This window comes from Nyctibius grandis, chromosome 11 (genome assembly GCF_013368605.1).
Source record: "Nyctibius grandis isolate bNycGra1 chromosome 11, bNycGra1.pri, whole genome shotgun sequence".
NCBI classification, from domain to species: domain Eukaryota; kingdom Metazoa; phylum Chordata; class Aves; order Nyctibiiformes; family Nyctibiidae; genus Nyctibius; species Nyctibius grandis.
In genome coordinates, this window is record NC_090668.1 from 7,245,801 (window position 1) to 7,266,602 (window position 20,802).

Sequence of the window (20,802 nt, forward strand, 5' to 3'; positions counted from 1 at the left end):
GCCCGGAAGGTACTGCGCAGAGAGTTCAACTGTCACTGAATTCCTCACTCATATTAAAGAGACACATGTATGCAGGGCTCTTCTGGAAGATAAGTGAGCGAGACAAATAAGGATCTTCCAATACATAGTATCAATATTAGCAGCCTAATTTTCTAAAGCATTTTGATTTGAAGTACTGCGAATTTAGGAATACCTACAGCCAGATTTTCTAAAAGAACAAAAATCTCTCGTTTATGTTCAAGAATACCTGAATACATGTTTTTCGGTAACGCTCCAATCCTGTAAGTGTACCAACTTCTTAAGCATTTGGACAAGAGTAAACTGACTCCACTGAGATGGCTCACAAGTGCAGGGGGTTTGGCGTGTCCACCCAGGCTTAAGGGATCAAGGACTAAATTTTAAGCCCTCAGGTGCATACATTCCTTAGACATTTAGTGATATTGTTGCATTTTTTTTTGCTTAAATGCGAATTAGTGGCAAACTTATTAGTGTATTCTGCTAATGAAATATTAATTAGGTATTGTTTATAAAGCATAAAGAGGAAAAATATCCTGCCCAAGAGTGATACTAACATCTACCAAGAAATTGTAACTTCAAGGAGGAAAACTAAAATTTATACTTTTATGGTGAATTATTCCAAGATCTAATGAATTATTTTCAATTCATTGAGAGAGAGAGATATATATATCTGTATCTATATATTTTTGTATTTAGGACATACCTAATTACAGATAAAATCCAGGCAGTAGATCTAGCTACATCAAAACTATTTATAGCGTGGTTAGCCCATGTTCCTAACCAGACTGACATATAAAAGGATCCAGATAAGGTACCATATAATCTATGAAATATCACTTATTCCTGATGGGGAGATTGTTATTTTTTAGCCAGAGTGCTCATACAGTCCAGGGATTACTTGCATTTCATAGCCAAAGTAATGATATTGTGACTCTTCTGTTTAAATCCTCTCTCAGTTTAGCTCAATTTTCTTATGCAAGATGTTACACCTGATGGCAACTGCTTCATTGTACAGAGTTCGATGTGCTTCTGTCTGTAGAGCTCTGTCCTTCCCACAGCATCTCACAAACTGGGAGTAGTAAACTCGTGGGAAATGCAATAAAATACCATTAAACACTGGAACAGGTTGCCCAGAGAAGTTGTGGAGTGTCCATCTGTGGAAATACACAAAACCTGACTGGACATGGTCCTGGACAACCTGCTCCAGCTGACCCTGCCTGAGCAGGGAAGGTTGGACTTGACCATCTCAAGAGGTCCCTTCCAGCCTAAACGCTTCTGTGATCACTTCCACTAGTCCTCATTTTTGTCAGTGTTGTTCCTGTGTGTGAATGCTCCTTTGTAAAACCATATGAAACTGAACCCCTTAGCATTTTATTCAAAATCTTCTCCTTATCCTTGAGGCACTTTCAAATTTGCTGTCACCAAAGTAAATTTTAGGTATAAAAGAGTTAAATTAACTTTTAGGCTTGACTTGGTCTGGTTTGGCAAGCTCGCTGCTTGTTGTTAAAAGCAACACTACCCTAAATGGCACCGAGCTCTCTGGCTGCCGTTCAAACTTCTTTCTGGTTTATTCAAGCAACCTCACTTTCTAATTCAGATAGCTAGCAAGAGATTGCTAGGTAGGGATATAGAATAATTCCTACTTGTTTTCACATCTTACATCACCTAAGCAGCAAAATCACGTATTTTGTAGAATTAGCAAATACTGATTTGTGTAGCTGAAAGAAAAGATAATATGAGAATATGTAATATAATTAATTTACATCACTCTTGCCTCAACTGCAATTGTTTCTACAGTTACCTTTTTATAGCTACATACTACAGTTAGTAGTTTGTAAAATATGTTATATGAACATCTCAATTTGCAGCATAATGCACAATATTCACCTTTTAAATACTAATCTAATACATATTCTATGGTTTTTTATTGAAAAGCAGGTAATATTATGTCCTTTGATAAATGTCTAATCTTCAGTCGTGACATGTCACATGAAATTCTATGAACAGAAATAATGGCAAGCTTTGGTAAATTTTCATCTGCACTCAGGTAGTAGTTTATATCAGGTACTGCCCTCAAATATATTTGGTTTTGGCCTTCCCCTGCTCCCACAGGAGTTGTCCCATCATCAGTTTACAGTCCTGCCCACAAAAGCTGCAAGTGTGCCAACAATTATTTGTCAGGAGACAAACTGCAGATGCAAAATTTGAGAATAACTCATGGATAAAATATGGGCTGTATTTCATAGAACATGTAAAATCATATATCTAGGAATTAAAAAAAAAATGCAGGGAAGCCTTACAAGATAGGATTCTCCTCTGGGAATCAGATACAACATAAAGGACTTGGCTCCTTAGGAAACATGAGGTCCCACCATGATGATAGGATAAAAGAGCCCAGTGTGTTCCAGGGTGTATAAATAGGTGAAAACTTCAATATTAGTAGAGAGGTTATGTATATCTCATTTTTACCCTGCAACTGCCATGGCCCCAGTCAAGCCCTGGTGCCCACAGTTTAAGAAGAATGTTTGAAAAAACATTGTACAGGCTCTGAAGAAAAGCTTTGAAAATGCCTGGTATTGTGTCAGGCATTTTATAGGGACTAATTCAAGAAGCTGAATCTGTTTAGCTTATCAAAGAAACAGTCTGGCTTGATCGTGGTGTGGATGCTCACGTGGTGAGCAGAACTGTGATGAGGGATACCTTTGGTATCAACAATCAACAGATGTAACAAAATCCAGTGGCTGCCTGATGAATCTAGATGCAGAAACAAATGTTCAAATGTGCAAGGTAGGGCCTGGATGTTTCATTTTTAAGGTGTGCCCTCATTTTAACAGAAGTTAACTCAGGTAAGCACTGTAGTTTATGATAAGAAAGACAACAGACTAGCTGATTGAAATCCTTTCCTTCACAAATCTTTACATTTTTCTACCTTTGAATTTGTTGGGGAAATTGGCTTGATTGAATTTGCATCTCTGTAAGTAAATTAAGATATTCTCAGGATAGTATTTCTGTCATTTAAAAAAGAATAGGTTAATTTATTATCAGCTATTTTTCTCCTTACACCTAAAGAAAAGGTGAAAAAGGAGGCTAACTCATGGTTTTTCTAGGTTTTATGATTGCTGACATAGGAAAAAATCTGAAATCACAGCACCTGCCATGAAGAATTGCCTCAGTCAGTAAGTTAGACCAGGGCAGCGTGCTTTAGCCAGGCTATAAATAAGGGAATGAAATCATTGTTGACTAAAACTGGTAGTTCACTGACAGACAGTGATTATAGTATGTCTGATGCATTTTGTATAATATGTAATTAGTACAGGAAATATGTTTAACATGGTGTAATGGAGGGCAGGTAGCAAGACCGGACAAGTCACCAAGGCAGACAAGCTGTTGCACCTTGAAGTTTTTATTTATCTAGAACATGCAGCCCATCTTACTATAGTTCTGTGCACAGTCTCAAATTATTGGTGAGAAACTGGAGGTGCATCATGAATGTTATTTACCTAATGTTAGCTTTCCTTTCTGTTGTGTATATTATCATTCTGGTAAGATTTTACCTATTAAATTAACAATAAACATGTAAAAAACTGAGTATAATACAGGATTTCATAGTCATGCAAATCTGTGTACTGAATAATTTTATAGAATAGTGTTGTACATGTTGGAATTGGGGCTGTGAACATGCTGGATAACTATACATGTACACGCATGATTATTAATTTTTGCTGTTCTTGGCAATGCAAAACATGGAATTTTTGTCAAACCAATGTGTTAAGTTGGAGAATGGCAGAGGTGAGAGTCATTTTGGCCATTTTATCCTTCTGGGTCCTGTTAATTCATCTAAATCCCTGCACTAGGGGATTAGGGATTAAGGAGTACTACAGTGGTCACTGAAACTGAGAACAGAGGTAATAATCGTGGCAATAGCCTGGTGACTACTGTGAATACAAGAGTGTTTTCATCTCTGTTTTCTAATTCACATCTTTGTACACAGGACGTTTTCCTTGGATGAGAGATGGTAATGGCATATAATCAGAAAAAGGCTTTCAAGAATAAAGGAGAATGTAGGATAGATTACCGTGTCAAGAGTAAAATGAGTTTGAAGAAAGTACAGAACCAGCCTGCTGTCATTGGTGTATTGGACTAACAGATGCTCTGTATTGTGGAGCAATGTACATCTCAGGAATAGTTCTGTTCAAGGAAGGATGGAAGCATGCATCATGTCACCCACTTGGCTTGCCTAATTCACCATTAGTTGTTGCCCCAATTAAAGAAGCATTTTCCTTCACAGTTCTGAAACTTCTTGACAATGAATACTGCTGATCTGGTCTAACAAAAAAAAAGATACATGGACTATCAAGAAATCTAAACAGTAATTATTCATGTCATTAAGAAAAACATGCTTATGGAATATAAATTTTAATTAAATTTGAGCTCAGTGTGTCAGGTTTGATAGTTTCATGAGCTAACATAAACAGGTTGCAATGCAAAGTCTGATGATAAATCAGTTACCTGGAAAAATAAAATTTAAATGCTTTTTTTTAGGGCTGATTTAGAGTTTCAGACCTCTGCGTGGTATTTAGAGACTTAAGTATTACTATTTAAATAGTGTAGTGAGGTTCTATAATGGAAGATGTTGTTGAACTGTAGAATCACTTAAAACTCTCTAGAAAGCTGCTATCTATAAAGAGTTAATTTTTTTCTGTCTTTGAGCAGTCTGGAAGCCACTTCAAAGATCTCTGTAAGTGGTAGCCTAATATTGTGCCTGCTCCTCCTTTTCATTTACCTTCCAAGAGTGTAGTTCAGGCTGAACCTTATAATGTTGGAGAGTCTGTGCAGTAGGTAAGGAAATGATGGGTTTTAAGCATGCAAGGGAAGAAGGAAATGATAGGCAAGAAAAAGCAGCAAGTACTCTGCCAGTATTTGTATGCAAAAGAAACATTCTTGTGCCTTTGCAGGGACAAAATTTAAGACAACTTTTTTCTTGCTAGACAATGAATTTAAAAAAATGCGGGACATGCAGTATCACGCCATGCTTGGGGAAAGCCGAGCTGGAAAGACTGGCCCAATGGGCATGAAAGAAATGTACAGCGTTAAGAACAGCATAAAAACTGTCCAGACATGAAGCTTTTCAAACACGTTATACAGATGGATAGATTTCAATATGGAAAATTTGTTCTTGTGGGGAGAAACTATACTGTTAACATGATACGTTTTACAAACTCATTTTCCTCAGCTGAGAATACTTGAAAAAGTAACTACATAATGACTTGTACATGCAGTTCTCTGCATCCTACCACCCCCACCAGACATCTGCAAAGACAGCTTCTGGTTAGGAAAACCTTCAGTTATGTTTTCATGTCACAGTTTCAATAGCTATGCAAAAGCAACAACTAGTGAAAGTCACTGGTTGCAGTCAATACGCTCTGTATGAATGGCTTTTGGAGAACAGGGCCATTAAAGCAGACAGAAAATACGAGAATCAAGAAGAAATGCTGTTATAAATCTTACCTTTCTTGGAGAGGGCTTCTGCTGCTACGGCTTGTGATGTGCATCTTGCTCTAATTTGTTTTCTTGCTGTTTCCCTCTAGCATCTGTGCAGTCCTTGGATTAGCAAGTCACACAAGCAACACCTGTTAGGAAACTGCCTCCTGAAATAGTAGCCTTTCTCAAAACCCCAGCAGTTAGGCTATTTTAGCATAGTGGGGAAGAGGGTAAGAAAGAGAAAATAGGCAAGTGATCTTTAACACAGAATGTTGCCAGGGGGAGAAGTACATAGGTCACAGATTTTGTAAGAGTAAGCAATTGTGGAAGACGACTCATGTTTGGATGAGTAAGAAAATTGGATACGAAGTCAAAGTGAACTTGTTTTAGGATTAAGCAAAAGACTGTGGCATCTGGATGTGTGTGTCTGGCACACAGACATCCATTCTGCTTTTCACTCTGAATCATGCCACTCTTCATCTCTGCAAAAGGCACCTGATAGAGTTCCTGTACCGCTTAGCTGGCACCAGTGTTACATGCTGCAGCATATCAAATGGTGAGAGGAAGAGCTGCTATTGTAGAGCACGCTCACTGCAATACCAAGGTCAGAAACGAGCAGTAGAGGTTCCCCTGAGTGTTAAATTTTTTTAAGCGACCTTGACAATGATTTGAGAGAGATGCAGCAATTCTCCAACATTTCTAGCCTTTGAACATTTTTATTTTGTGGGAGCTAAAAAGTGATGACCCAGGGGAGTAGTCCTATGCAATCTTCCCCAATGATCAGGCATGTACAAAGCTAACAGAATTTCCTGCTCAAAATTCAGGTTTGAAATCGTAGGGTAAAAAATATTTTTGTTATCTCAAAATATGATCCTGCTCTCACTGAAAGCAGTGGCAACACACTGGTCAGCTTGAGTGAAAGTAGGCTTAACTTCCTTATTTTCACCTAGAGAATCTGCTAGGGCAATCCTGACTTTCCGCTGTGACTGCTGAAGTATCTAAATTACATTATTTGTGTCTGAAATTTTGTGGTTTACATTCTGAAATAATGCTTTTAGCCTCTTTAGCACATTTCAAATCCAAGTGATCCCAAGTGCTTTACAGACTATTATTTATACAGACTATACCTCATCTGCCAGAGAAATGTACCTCTCAAAGAAATGGTACACAAAGCCATTTAGCAGCATCCACCCATGGCTTTAGCACATTTGAATAGTAAGTAAGGAATAATATTATAGTCGATTGACTGCAGAAGGAATTACGGGAGGCTGGGTATAATTACTGAAACTGGAATTTGGTCAGAGTGCCAAAACTGATGTTTGGTTTTGGCTTGCACTTTGTCATTAATCCCATGGGATGTAAAATGCCAGCATTGTTAGCACTGAAACCGATCATCTTTTATTATTTTTTATTATACAGGACAGTCCAGAGCAGCCATGATACCTCCGAAACAGCCAAGGCAACCGAAGGGAGCTTTGGATGATGCCATTGCCTTTGGAGGCCTAGTAGACCAGGAGACAATGAACAACTTACAGCCAACGCCACCTCCACTGCCAAAGAAAACAATTTTGAGAGCTAACACAGAGCCGACTCCCAGAGATCTCCAGAAGCAGGCTCTGGAGAACAACCTGTGCATTGTGGCCAATCCCACCTATGACATTGACACCAACTGGGAAGCAGGCAGCGCTTGCTCTTCGGTCAGCCTGGAGCTCAAGGTACTGGACAACGAGTCAGGAGATTCCTTGGACAGGCCTACAGAAAAACTAAGAGCAACCACCTCAGCAACTAACAGTGTTTCCAGCCTAACCACTATCAGTATTAAGGACCGGTGTTCCAACAGCATGGAGTCTCTAACAGGGAGACGCATCTCACAGACTAAGCAGGGCAAAGGTGTCCAGAAGCCGCAAAGGCAAGCACTTTATCGAGGAATTGAAAACCGAGAAGAGGTGGTAGGTAAAATCAGAAGCCTTCACGCTGATTCACTGAAGAAGCTGGCACTTAAGTGTGAAGACTTGTTCATGGCCGGACAGAAAGACCAGTTGCGATTCGGGGTGGACAGCTGGTCGGATTTCAGGCTAACCAGTGACAAGCCATGCTGCGAGGCAGGCGATGCAGTTTACTACCCAGCTTCTTACGCAAAGGATCCTCTCAACAATTACGCAGTCAAGGTAAGAGGGGCTTGAAAAACCCTAGGCATCAGTGACAAAATGTAACAACAATAACCGTAATCTGCAACACACCCAGTAGCGATAGGTCCTACAAATATAAGTGCATGCTGCTTCCACAGCGCTGTATGAAAAGCAAGATTCCCAAGATACAGGCTCTTCCTTCTGTCAAGAACCATGTGTGGCATTGGTATCTGCTGTTTAAGTTGTTATTGCTGGTTTTATTGCAGCTCCAAAATTATTAAAACAAAATCAACACAACTCAGTCTTCACCATGGTCATTGTTCAATAAAATAGTGAAGAAAAAGCTGTATTATTTTAACATGTGTCAGCAGTTTTTTGGAAACTTGCAATAACAAAATCCTTTGGTTCATCTGCATGCAGATGATACTAAATCATCACTCTTAGTTAGGAAAGATTTCAAAGTTCTCCATCTTCAGAGCCATGTAATTTTAAATGTAAATTCTAGACTAATATATCTTTATGTTCCCATACAAGGTCTTATATTTTCACCAGTGTTCATTACTAGCCTTTCAAAAGCTCTGTCTAGCCATCAGTGTTGCCTTATAAGCTATACTAAACAAAAAGTGAAACTTCTCAGTGTCAGTTTTGTGGCCTTTTACTAAACAAACAATTTGTGTCTAGTTTATTCTTCAGCTAACATATAAATAAGATTTACTAGATTTACTGCTAATATAGTAATGAATAGTTGGCAGCTATCTCACTAGCTGTTGTTACTTTATGGACTTTTATATAGGTAGTTCTTTCTGAGTGCTGTATCTCGGCAGTTGCAATGCTTATCTGGTAGGATGATAGTGAGAAAGACAGCTGAGACTCATAGCTCTGTTGGGCTTCCTGTGTGACCTTGAGTAAATCATTGAACTTCTGACTCGGTCTTGTTGAAACTGAGATAAAATGTTTATTACCCAACGCAGGGGTGTGAGGCCTAATCGATTATTCCTTATAGAGCATGTTGACATTCTCAGAAGGGTAGTGCTTTACAGGAACAAAATGTTGTTACCACTCCTGCATGATTGTTTACAGGAAAGATATAAAAAATTAAAAGGTAAGATTGGTGCAACTGGTATGTTCTTCTGAAACTTGAAAAGGCATCTTTTTAAGGCAGATTTGTGGGCATAACCATTTATATTTCTGTAGTTAGCAAGGACCTTTTTCTTAAAAGATATGAAATGCAATATGGATGTCTTGTGGATGCCACGTCCAGTGGTACAAAACAGCCGAGACCCAGACCATGAATATATCTGGCAATCTACTCTGCAGAATCAACAGTCTGGCATTACTCAAGTTTGGGGTTTTTTGGTTTTAATACAATGATGCAAAAATGGTTGCTTCTAGGACCCAAAGTGGTATTTTTCTATATAGGCAGGTTTGGGTTATCACTAATGTGATTCCTCTTTGCACAGTATGGATGTGCCCTTAAAGTATTCCCTGACAGGCAAGACCGATGTAGTTGTTTTCGTAACTGTCCTCCTAAATACATTTCTCTTGTAGAAAGCCAGTGAGAAGAAAAAACAGCGATGTAGCATGGTCAAATATGTGCTATATTTTTTTCTCTCATAATTCAGATGTCTTAAATGACTAACAAAATTTATTGCAGCATAATAGGTGTGAAGGGGTTTAGAGTGAGTGAAGTAATATCCTTGAGCTGGAGGTCACCACGAGCTGTTGTGCTGTTATGATAGGAAAAGTGACTCACGAAAATACCCTCCCTAGCACTTAATGTGATATAGGAAGATACTCTCACTACACATGTTCTCTGATTTCTTTAAAAGCCAAGCAGGACCAGCATACAGGACTACTGCTGTCTTTTCATTTTCTCTTTCACATATCTTAAGTATTATGCGCTCAGCTAAGTTGGGTCCTCTTCAGTTGTGTGTTTCTTTGGTGCCTATTTTTATTACTGCATTCTCTATGCTAATATATTGAATTATATAATATTGTTTAAGCTGTGGTTACTGGATTTTTTTCCGCCTAAAACCAGTTATAGTAAATTTCAGCTGTGCCTTAACATTTGCCCCAAGTTGATCTTTGACTTCTAAGTCATAAGTCCAGGATCACATTTGTACAAAATCTCGTAGCAACAGGTTGCTATTCCAGTACGCAGAGATTTGGGGATTTAGCTTTAACAAATCTACCAGTCTTACTATCATGGGTATTTTTTTGTGTGAGCCAAATTACATAATCATCTACCTCCAACAAATAAGCTCTGTATTCTTGCCATTTTAAATCCCTTTTCCCAACACAGGATGGCAAGAACGGTGAGATTAAAATTACTGGTGTGCCTAGTGAATCCAAAATACAGTCATCTTGTTATTTTTGAGTAAGTCTTAGAAATACACTTTGAAAGGGTATATGGAGCCACATCTTCAGACAGTGTAATTTTACATGGCTCTCTTGAGTTTTGTGGAACTACCCAACAACACTGGCTAACAATTCAGATGCTTCTTAAGTTCCATGATTTTAATATTACATTTGAGAAAAAAATGTTATAATGGGATTTTTTTTAATTATTATTCACTTTGTAGAAAACAAGAGATTCACCCCCAGTGTTGAGTCTTAATGCACAAGTCAAAAAAAATTACATTTTAATATTGTATCTCGAAAAGTAGAATTACAAAAGCACTGTTAAAAATTAAGCTTTAACCATTTGACTACTGCAGATTTAAGTTTAGGAGAATGAACCGTTTGTGCAGATGAATGTACCAGTGCACCTTTACATTCTGGTGGTATCACCAGCAAAAGATGCTCTGATAAATTTGGTGGGGAATGAGCATGACTTGTTCTGTTAGTGTGTGTATTAGAGGAAACATTGTTTATAGGGGTGTGTTGTTTCAAAGCATTTTATAATACTTCTTGCTTCACTCTCACCTTATCTGGTAGTAAATATCCTGTGCAAAAATGTTGCAGGAAGCCATGTGGAAATTATTTTGACTGAAACTTTATAAATAAAAACAGTAAGTTGTGATCAGGAAACTACCTTTCCAAATGGAAAAAATAGAAGTTTCCTTACAAGAAAGGTTTCCATAGAATTCCAGTCCCTGAAGTATTTTTCCTTCACTAAGTGCAGTACCACCTTCGAAGTAGTTGGTAGATCTGGGACAATATGTATAAACATTCCTCTGAAACCACAGTCTTATCAGTAATTCCAAATATGTAGTGGAAAGGTTACACTAAAGTAAAAGCAGCAGAGAGCAGCAGCTTTTTGTACAAAGTGGATTGGATTAGTTCAATTCTTAGTATCCCTACACAGATTAAATATGGCAGATATATGACAGGGATCTGTTTTATTAAAAGATTACTGAGAATGAATAATAGTTAGACGAGATAATTACTGTGTCACTGACGTAAACTATACTTCCACTTTCAGTATTAAACTCTCAAGGAAATTACTGTACAATATCATAGACAGACACATAGAAATCATAAGTCAGAGTCCACACGGAACAATACAGACGTAAAAAAACAGCAGGATTACGGCCTGCAGGATGTGTATTCTGGCCACGGGCACGTGTTGCACTGCGGTTCAGGTAGGATAACAGGAATTGCAAATGTGCAAACAGCTCAAAAGGAGCAGTTAAAATTTATTGCTTTGATTGCCACAAGGCAGCAGAAGTTCTTCTAGCAGTAAAACCTTAGGATTTCTCCTAACCTTCCTGTCCCAAGTATAAAACAGAGCAATGCAGAAGTCAGTAGCATTGGGCTGAATTTGGCTGACAGTTTCGTAGTTGCAGCTGACGATTATTTTCTAGTTACGTTTAGATTGTCACAGTGTGCTAAGGTGCGTTTTTGGTAATGCAGTTTCCTAGCGGAGCTTCTTGGCAGAAGTGTTATTAAAGGTCACCCCAGAACGTCATGCTTCAGATCAAAATAAAGCTACATATGTTAAACTTTTAGCCCATTCGGAGTTGGGTCACAGCAGCACAGAATTCTGTATTTTGTCACATTGTTAAGAAGTCAAAGCTCTATTCCAGGGCCAGATCAAGAAATGAGGTCGATCAGAGATCAAACTGGCCTCCTTGGAAAACAAGGTTGTGCCAAGAACAAGCTATCAATTTGGGATTAGCAAGCTTTCATTCTACACAGAACTTCATTTGCAGTTGTCCCTCTGTGCACTACAACAAAGGAGCACAGATGGTGCAGTCTTTGTGATCTTCTGTGTTTCTCATTTTCAGCACTTGTAAATTCATTTCCCACAACATTCATCGTACTTTAAGTTCACTGACGCCCTGTAAAATGCATAGGACAGAGTGGAAATGAGATTCCCTGCTGGTAAAGTGGAAGTCAGCTGATGGCACAGTAGGCTACTGGACCCATAAAGGAAAAATAAAAGCTAATGCAGAACAGTTTTTAGAAGCTCTGAAACATTAAAATCTTGCTTCTTAGGGATGGAGGTGGGGGTGGGGGGGAGAAAATTGAAATGGCAGGATATAAAGAAACCTGTCCTGTCCCTATAGACGTGACAGAAGTTTAGTTCATATGGATGCACTAAAGAAAATCTACATTACGATAGGGCATTCCAGTGAAAAGGAAGATGGAAACTTTCCATTCCTTTCTACTCATCTCTCTCCTTTTTTCTCATTGCTTTCTTGCATCATATGGAAGGGCGTTTTACCAATATTGCTTCATCTTTTGAACAGCCAGCTCTTTATGAGCTGTAGAAATACGGCTTGCCAAGCCCTTATCAACACCTTTCTTTCAGCTATTATCACATACCATATCTTCATAGCTCAGCTGATTATATTTCATTAAAGCAAATGGTAAATGACTGACTGATCCTACTTTTGGTGTTCTAGTCAAAGTATTTTCACCTTTTTCTGTGCCTGAAAATAGGAATTCAACATACTATATATGTAAAAGGCAACAGGATTTCCATAGTTTTTTAGAGTAGATGACTGGAACAGACAAAAGCTTTAAAAATTTTGCAAAGAAAACTGGGCCATGTATTTACTCACAGTTTTGACATAGCATTAACTGTCAGAAAAGCAGCTCTGTATCCATTCCTTTAGCATTTCATCACAAGCAGTCTAAACCACTTGCTAATGAGATCATCAAATTTCACAATTTGTTTCCTAAATCTTTTCAAATGTAAATGTAGACTTTGGTTTTATAACTTACTATAACTCAAACCATTTTGAAAATTTTAAACCTTGGTCATTCAGATTATAGTTTGAGGTGATAGTAGAGTTATTCCAATACAAAATGCTAGGGTGAGCATTATTACCCATTAATAGTATTAAACACTAGCATTCACTACTCTATTGCAAAATGGTAATACAAAATAGAGGTCCGAGTAGAAGCTGCAACTCAGAAAATGAAAAATTGTACAAGAAGTTTGTCAGTAAATAAAATTTACATTCTGTAAACTGTCTTCGAACAGATCAATAAGAAAACTTAGTTTGTCTCCACTGCTTTTAGTACGTCTTCCCCATTCTAATAAGGTATTGGTAAATCAGAATCTGAACTCTGCAATGTAAAACTCCCGGACTTACCTGGACTCATGCAGCTGTATTTCACAGCAAAAGTCTGAAGAGTAGCCAGACACTTATAGGAACATCAGATTACTGCATCTGTCTTTTAGACGCTGTTTTGTGAATTCAGACAGGTGTCCGATTTGTCGTCATACTGCAGTTTTTGGGTGCTCATTCTAGACAGCCTAGCTTTCCATTCCCCTTGTCAATTACAAACTAAATTTTAGCGTTTGTGTAGTCAGCAATTTAATCGGCCTTAAATAACCCATCTGCCTCTTCACTTCTGACTTCATGTTGTTTGTAAACACCAAGAAACATAAAATACATCTCTAATCAGCTATCAGCTCTCTTGCCTTTGTAGATACTGCATCCATGTTCATGTACCCATATACAGGAGTAAAAGTGTCCAAAAGTCATCACTAGTGGGCATTTGTGGGATTAGAGATTATTTTTTTCTTTATTGCTTATCTTATTTAACAATAGAATAAGGAGGGAAAAACTGTTTTCATGAATGCAGTCATCTTAATATTGATTTTAATCATAATACTATTTAGTCTTTAATTTCTGTTTTTTGATATAAAGAGAGGAGTCTGAAACAAAAAGTCTTATTTAAGATCTGACATTGGGGAAAGTTTGGCTCTGCTGCGGATTCAAACTGCTCTGAAGATTTTTGTGAACCACAGTAACAATTGAGTTAATAATGTGACCTGTTCACCCTGTGAAGTGTTACAGTGATCATTATATATAAAGCTCTGTTCTGCTCGATGCTGGAGAGGTCTCAGCTGGAATACTGTATTCATTGTAGGGTACCACACTTCAGAAAGATGTAATAAATGTGGAGAATTCAGAAAAGAGCAACAAGAATCAGAGGGTTAGGAATAAAGATAGGAGGAATGAGGGCTGGTTATTTTCGAAAAGAAAACAATGAAGAGGGGAAAAGTTACAGTTTCCTAAGTCTAAAGGTGTAATGTTAAAGGATGGGAATCAGTATTTTTAACATCAGCTAGGAGAAGGGCTATCAGTTTAATGTGAAGTAAAATAGACTTAGGACTGAACAGCAGGAAGAAAGAAAAAGGAGAAAGGAGAGGAGGACAACTCTCTTTTGGGGGGTTCTTAGTAGGCTGGAAAGGCATTTCTCAGGAATGATCCAGCTGGCAACACAGAGATCAGATTCACCTTGCAGGCCAGGTCTGTGGGCTCAGAGGAAAAGGGAATGGGTTCAAAGGCAGCATGCTCTGCCTTTTGGTGCAGATGTGCATGGCCAGTCATTTCTAAATTAGAAGGAAGCATTACCACATGCACAAAGGCCCATGAAAGCGTAATTTTGTACTATCACAATTGTAGGATTAGCAATATTTTCTAAAATGAGTGAACCAAAGGTGATTTGGGAGGTACAAAGCCTATCCCCTATTATTTTAACTGAAATTCCAGTAATAAATTTGAGAGCCCTTTTCTGAACTAAGTAGGAAAAGAGGCTGCCTAGGACTAAAATTAGAAACTAGGAATAAGTCTCGGTTCCTTTGCTTTTCTTTTTCTATAGGCAGCGAGAAATCCTTTTCATAACTTTAAAAAAGGCCTTGTATTCACCAAATTGAGAAGTATTAATTGTTTTAATGGCAAATACTCTGTGGATTATATATTCCTAATAGAGTGTCATTTTTAGCTGGCAGGTGGCATTAGAAATCCTCTGTGGGTAACATGAAATATAGTACAATAGCTAAGGGCAAGTGCTTTTTTGCACTTTTCTTTGACCTTAAAATTAAACTCTTTCAGAATGAGTTTATATTTTGGATTAGGTCAGTTGAGTATTTTTAAAAACTAAAGGCTGGATTACAACACACTGAACATTTTCTGCCATTGGAATTGATTATCCCCATGGCTGGCTGTACAAGAAAAAGGCAATGGACTTGAAGGGCATAGAAGGCAAAACTATTCTCGTTTTCCTTAATAGCTGTTCTCCCAGTCAGATTTGATACACACTGATAGGGTCTATACAACACTTTTCTACTTCTGTCTTCTGTGCAGTATTAAGTATTTAATAAATCTGGGGACTTCAGTCTCCAAGACAATCAGCTGGCATTTTCTTTTCACATATAGTTCAAAGGTTAATGCTGTATTTTTACTGAATCTGTTTAAACTTTTGTAACCCTTGAGAGAAGGGAAGGGGGACTTTCCATTGATGACTCACTTCACCTCTGACAGTATAAAATACATTTGAAAATTTAAATTGGCAAGAGCCACTGTACAAAGAGGGTAACTGTCAGTGTTTCCAGAAAATGATTACTTTCCTCTCATATATAAAATTGACTAGAAAATGCATTTTTTTTAATTCCTTTTGTTTGTGCATGGCAGTTATAAACAGGCAGTTTAAGCTATATACGTACATAATACATAGGGAAATTTAAATGCTTGTGAAGTATGGAAATATGCACAGTATCAAAGACAGGAGGACAATCAAAATGCTTTTACTTCTTGTGTCTACTTCCATATGATTATCTGACAATGCACATTTCTGATCAACAAGCATAAAAGACTAGATGTCTCATTAAACTATATTTCTTAACCACATAAGTACACAGAAGATGAAAAACATTTTCCTTTTTTTTTTTTCTTGCTTTTCTTTTTAAGTGAAAGGTAAGTTTATAACTTACCCTACATAAGTTCCTGAGAAGGGGAGAAATGAGAAATGGGGAGAAAAGTCACCTTATGCTTATGTTTAGGGCCAGTATGAGATCTGGGCTTCTTGGTGGTTGTGACTTTGTAGAACTAGTGCTGACTTTTACTAACCTTAGTTATCCAGCTTTCCTTGGCTTTCAGAGATGAGCACAGGGAAGCTGTAACTTCATCTGGAGAGAGATGTCTTCCTGTTTTCTCTTTCTCTCAGCTTTGCAGTTAAAACCTGTTGGTGCAAATATCAGTTGAATACTTAGGCTCTAACCTTGTAAAGCTTAAAACATACACTTAACCTTACATGCTTTGAATGATCTCACTGAAGTCAGCAGAGCTAAGGTTAATATGCAAAAGGCAACATGCCTGAGTCTTTGTAGGGCTGTGATTTTAATCAGTAAATGCCTCAGAACAGAGGCCCTAATACAGGTTGTCCAGGGACTGTTGTAAGGGGGTTGAAGCTGCCAATTGTTAAGGCAGTGCAAACAATTAACAACGATAATTATTATGGTGATAATGTACGTATCAACAAGATATTTCTGGACAGAAATTAAATACAGCTATATATGGCAAAATGAAAACATATACTTAGGATCTTGACAAATGATTGGAAGCAATTAAGGTACCATGTTCTAATGAGTTTCCATTCATCACCTGAGCCACAGCAAGTATGCTTGCCAGCAGCCCCTGCCACGCACACATACACCCCTCACTGCAGATGTGATGTGTTAGCTTGATAGAGCTGCAGCTAATAGAGTTCACTTTCCAGTTACAGTGGGCAAGGAGCATGCATCCAGTCACTTAACTCAGCTGGCAGGTGGTAACTTGTTATGCCACACTAACTCAATCATGTGCAATCGTTTGATCATATCCTCATATATTCTATGGATGTTTCTTTGTATCTCCTACTGCTATTGATTATTTTCATCTTGTTCAAGCTTCACACAAAGCTGAGAGAAGAATATGAAATAAAATGATGTGGATAAACAAGTAACTAAAGTAAGCTTCACTCTGGATTTACCATATATCAGCTGCTATTCTGACTAAAAGGACAACCTGCCTGAACTGTATTTTCCATTGGATAATATATGCACAGGGAGAGCTGTCTGCACATATTGCTCTGCCGTTGCTTACTGTCCAATGGAAACTGTTCATGCGCATTAACATAAGTCTGCCAAGGTCAGTTCAGTAAAAAATGTTTCAGTGCTTGTGTCTAGGGCTAGACTGTGGATACCCATCAACAAAGTACATATTTTTAAAAAAAAAAATACAGAATTTACAAATTTGAGTTATGTCTGTTCTGTTTATTTTCCTCCCCCAGATTTGTAAGAGCAAAGCTAAGGAATCCCAGCAGTATTATCACAGCCTATCCATCCGGCAGAGTCTGGCTATCAACTTCAACATCCAACAGGACTGTGGCCATTTCCTTGCTGAAGTGCCAGTTCGTCTCCTTCCATGGGAGGATGCTGATGCACCAGAGGTGGAAGAAGAAGAGCGGGAAGAAGAGGAGAACGAGCCTGAGCAAAAGAACAGAGACACTCCTTCCAGTACAGAGGCTTCACAGAAAGACAGCTCAGGCAACCAGGGGACCATCAGCAAGCCACGCAGCCGTGTTGTGGTCATCACGCGGGAGGTCCCATACTTAACAGTGGCCGACTTTGTGCGAGAATCTGCACCCCGCCATGCAAAAAGCCCAGATTTGTACGAGAGGCAGGTCTGCCTACTCCTTTTACAGCTGTGTTTGGGCCTGGAGCACCTGAAACCCTATCATATCACACACTGTGATCTGCGGTTAGAGAACCTGCTGTTGGTTCATTCCAGACCAGGAGGCAGCCCTCTGAGCTCTGAGTCCATGGAACGCAGTCCCAACACTGCTTGCCCAGCCAGATTAATAGTGAGCAATTTCTCCCAGGCCAAGCAGAAGAGTCATATGGTGGATCCTGAGGTCCTACGGGATCAGTCCCGCCTGGCTCCAGAAATCATCACTGCAACACAGTACAAAAAGTGCGATGAGTTCCAGACTGGCATCCTCATCTACGAAATGCTGCACTTACCCAATCCCTTTGATGAGAATCCAGAGCTGAAGGAGAAGGAGTATACTCGTGCTGATCTCCCCAAGATTCCTTGCCGTTCCCTCTACTCTCAAGGGCTTCAACAACTTGCCAGCTGCCTGCTGAATCCCAACCCTTCAGAGAGGATCCTGATATCAGAAGCCAAGGGAATCCTTCAGTGTTTGCTTTGGGGTCCACGTGAGGACTTGTTCCATGCTTTAAGTACATCTTCCAACCCCTCGCGGAGAGATGCTGTACTTCAGAACTGGCTGGATATAAAAAGGACGCTGCTGATGATCAAGTTTGCAGAGAAGTCCTTGGACAGCGACTGTGGAGTTATTCTGGAAGACTGGCTTTGTTGTCAATATCTGGCTTTTGCCACTATAGACTCACTGCATCGCATTGTGAGAATCATGCAGCAGCACTAGTTTGTAGAGCCTGTTGCTTTTCATGAATCACCCCCCGCCTCCACTCCAGCCTGCCCTAGGGCTCACACTTTGTACAAGTGTTAAAAAATAGCCTAGATACCAAAGCCCAGCAACTCTGAGCAAACAGGTTCTAACAGAAGAAATTGCATCCTGTACCCAATATGACAGAAACTTTCCTTTTTTGCCAGGCCTGTTAGGGAATGATTATATATACATGACTGCATTTGGATCAGGCAGTACGTAACTTGATTAATATCTGGTTGAAAAGGAGAGCAAACTTTGATACCACTATTTCTACCACTGCAGTAAATAAATTGCCCTCCTCTTCTGGGTAGTTTCTGTCATTTCTGTGTGTAGCATTGGTTAGTGAATGGCAGTGACCATAAGCGGTGATGGATTAGTTGTAAATGTGAGATAAATGATCCACCATGCCAGAAAACACTCGTTTGCTTCCATTCCACATACCACACAAAATTTTCTCTCAGCTTAGTCAGTCCCCCACAAGCGGGCTGGACTCCTCTTTCCTTTGGTCTCAACCAAACAGATTCTGATCTTTCTCTTACGCTTCACACCTTCTTTTTTTCCTTCCCAGATGTGGTTATCCTGCTGACTGCGGCAAGCGTCAGTGGGCAGTAAGCATCTGTGTTCAGTCCTCTTCCCTCCTCCTCTGACTCACTGCCTACCCATATCCTTTCTAACCACGGATCTGTGATTTCAACGATGCTGCCTTAATCAGACCATTACCCTTAGCTTAAGACCTCTGTATTAAAAAGCAGAATATGCGCTCTTTGTCTATCCCATTTCCTACATGACATTCACCAGTCTGGACTGCTGATGTACTGTAGCTATAGCCACGTTTATACAAGAACAATACAACACATGGTGGGCAATTGAAATTCCCCTTCCATCGCAAAAGGCACTAAAGCCTGACTTGAAATGGATAGGACGTACGTAACCTTCTCTGACAATCACTGCTATGAATCGGGGATGAAAATAACAGCCACCTCTTCTGTTTTATTTTGGTTTGCTCTTGTCACTTGTGCCATATTGCAAAGTGGGACTGAAATTGGCTCTGCTGGTATGTTGGCAGGAGATAGAAATGTTTAGAGCTTGTCTGTGTGTAGCTAACAGGCCACATGGAGACACTTTTACTGCAGACACAGTTCTCTGAAGGGTAAAAACAAGGGGGCAAAACCACTGCTGTTTAATTATTGAGGGAGCTGTTAAGTTTGGCAGCCACAACTAACAGTATTGTGATCCATTTTTCCCACAGCGGTGTTTGGCTGCATATCTCTGGTCTGTTCTAACTAGTGTTTTCTAATGTTGCTATAGACAACACCCTTAAAATGGAATGTTGTCAGAATAGCTCGAAGAGCATTCACAGAATCACAGAATCACAGAATGTTCGGGATTGGAAGGGACCTCGAAAGATCATCTAGTCCAATCCCCCTGCCGGAGCAGGATTGCCTAGACCATATCACACAGGAACGCGTCCAGGCGGGTTTTGAATGTCTCCAGAGAAGGAGACTCCACAACCTCTCTGGGCAGCCTGTTCCAGTGTTCAGTCACCCTTACAGTAAAGAAGTTTTTCCTCAAATTTAAGTGGAACCTCCTGTGTTCCAGCTTGCACCCATTGCCCCTTGTCCTGTCAAGGGATGTCACTGAGAAGAGCCTGGCTCCATCCTCTTGACACTTGCCCTTTACATATTTATAAACATTAATGAGGTCACCCCTCAGTCTCCTCTTCTCTAAGCTAAAGAAGCATTGCAGAGTTTTGGACTAGAGCAGGAATTAGCGAGGATTAAAGAGACAGGATTTTTAAAAACTCAATCTGAAGGAGCTTTTAATTTTTAGAGGCCGCTGCTGACTTCCTTCCCTGACCTAACGGCCGTTTCCTATGGAACCTCTGCAGTTGTACAGGCAGTATCTTTGCTCAGGATTGCTAGGCTCTGAACTGTTTCCTGAATCACTCTGAAGAATTGATCTGGATGCAGGGGAAAAAGTGATACTGAATATTCTAACTGGGTGATGGAAAGCAGACAGCCCTAGTTATGAGCCTGTGCTTCTCTCCTATGGATCTATGTGCAATTCGTGTATGTATTTTTTAAAGCTGTACATTACAGTGTTCACTTTACACACCAGCCTTTACCTGATGCTAGATCTGCAGCCCCTTCCTTTACTTCCCTGGCACATAAATGCACAGATAGCCATGTGTTCTTTTTATGGATTGATGTTTCATTTTAATTGTGAAAACTGTGAGGAATCAATTCACTTCAGCCTTGAAACAAATAGCCACTTTATACAGCATATGCATGCTTGGACCAGATGCATGGAAACTGAACAAACAGTCCTGCAGGCTTAAAGTCAGCAAAACTAGCTCTGGATCCACACCGTACGTTTGGAGGGGTTGAAATGTCTGTGTTATTCTTCCTCTGGCATCTATCAGAGCTAAGCTGAATAGCGTGTGGAAGCCTACATCGATTGTGCCGTAGTATATAGACTG

At 39.3% G+C, this 20,802-nt stretch overlaps 1 protein-coding gene and 1 long non-coding RNA gene across 10 annotated transcripts in view; one reads left to right on the forward strand and one right to left on the reverse strand.

The window, feature by feature from the left end:
* Positions 1–18,643, forward strand: part of PEAK1 (pseudopodium enriched atypical kinase 1) — a 113,504-nt gene extending 94,861 nt beyond the window's left edge. For all 9 annotated transcript variants that reach the window (XM_068410880.1, XM_068410878.1, XM_068410886.1 and 6 more), the window contains 2 exons: positions 6,919–7,667; positions 17,142–18,643. In XM_068410880.1, coding sequence (XP_068266981.1) covers positions 6,919–7,667; positions 17,142–18,299 — 1,907 coding nt within the window. In that variant the 3' untranslated portion in view covers positions 18,300–18,643. The remainder of the gene's footprint in view (positions 1–6,918; positions 7,668–17,141) is intronic.
* LOC137669023 (uncharacterized) overlaps positions 1–20,802 on the reverse strand; it is a 62,255-nt gene that overhangs the window by 18,935 nt on the left and 22,518 nt on the right. The window contains exons 2-3 of the long non-coding RNA XR_011049033.1: positions 15,941–16,052; positions 5,527–5,619 (exon numbers count right to left, since the gene is read on the reverse strand). This is a non-coding gene — a long non-coding RNA (uncharacterized lncRNA). The remainder of the gene's footprint in view (positions 1–5,526; positions 5,620–15,940; positions 16,053–20,802) is intronic.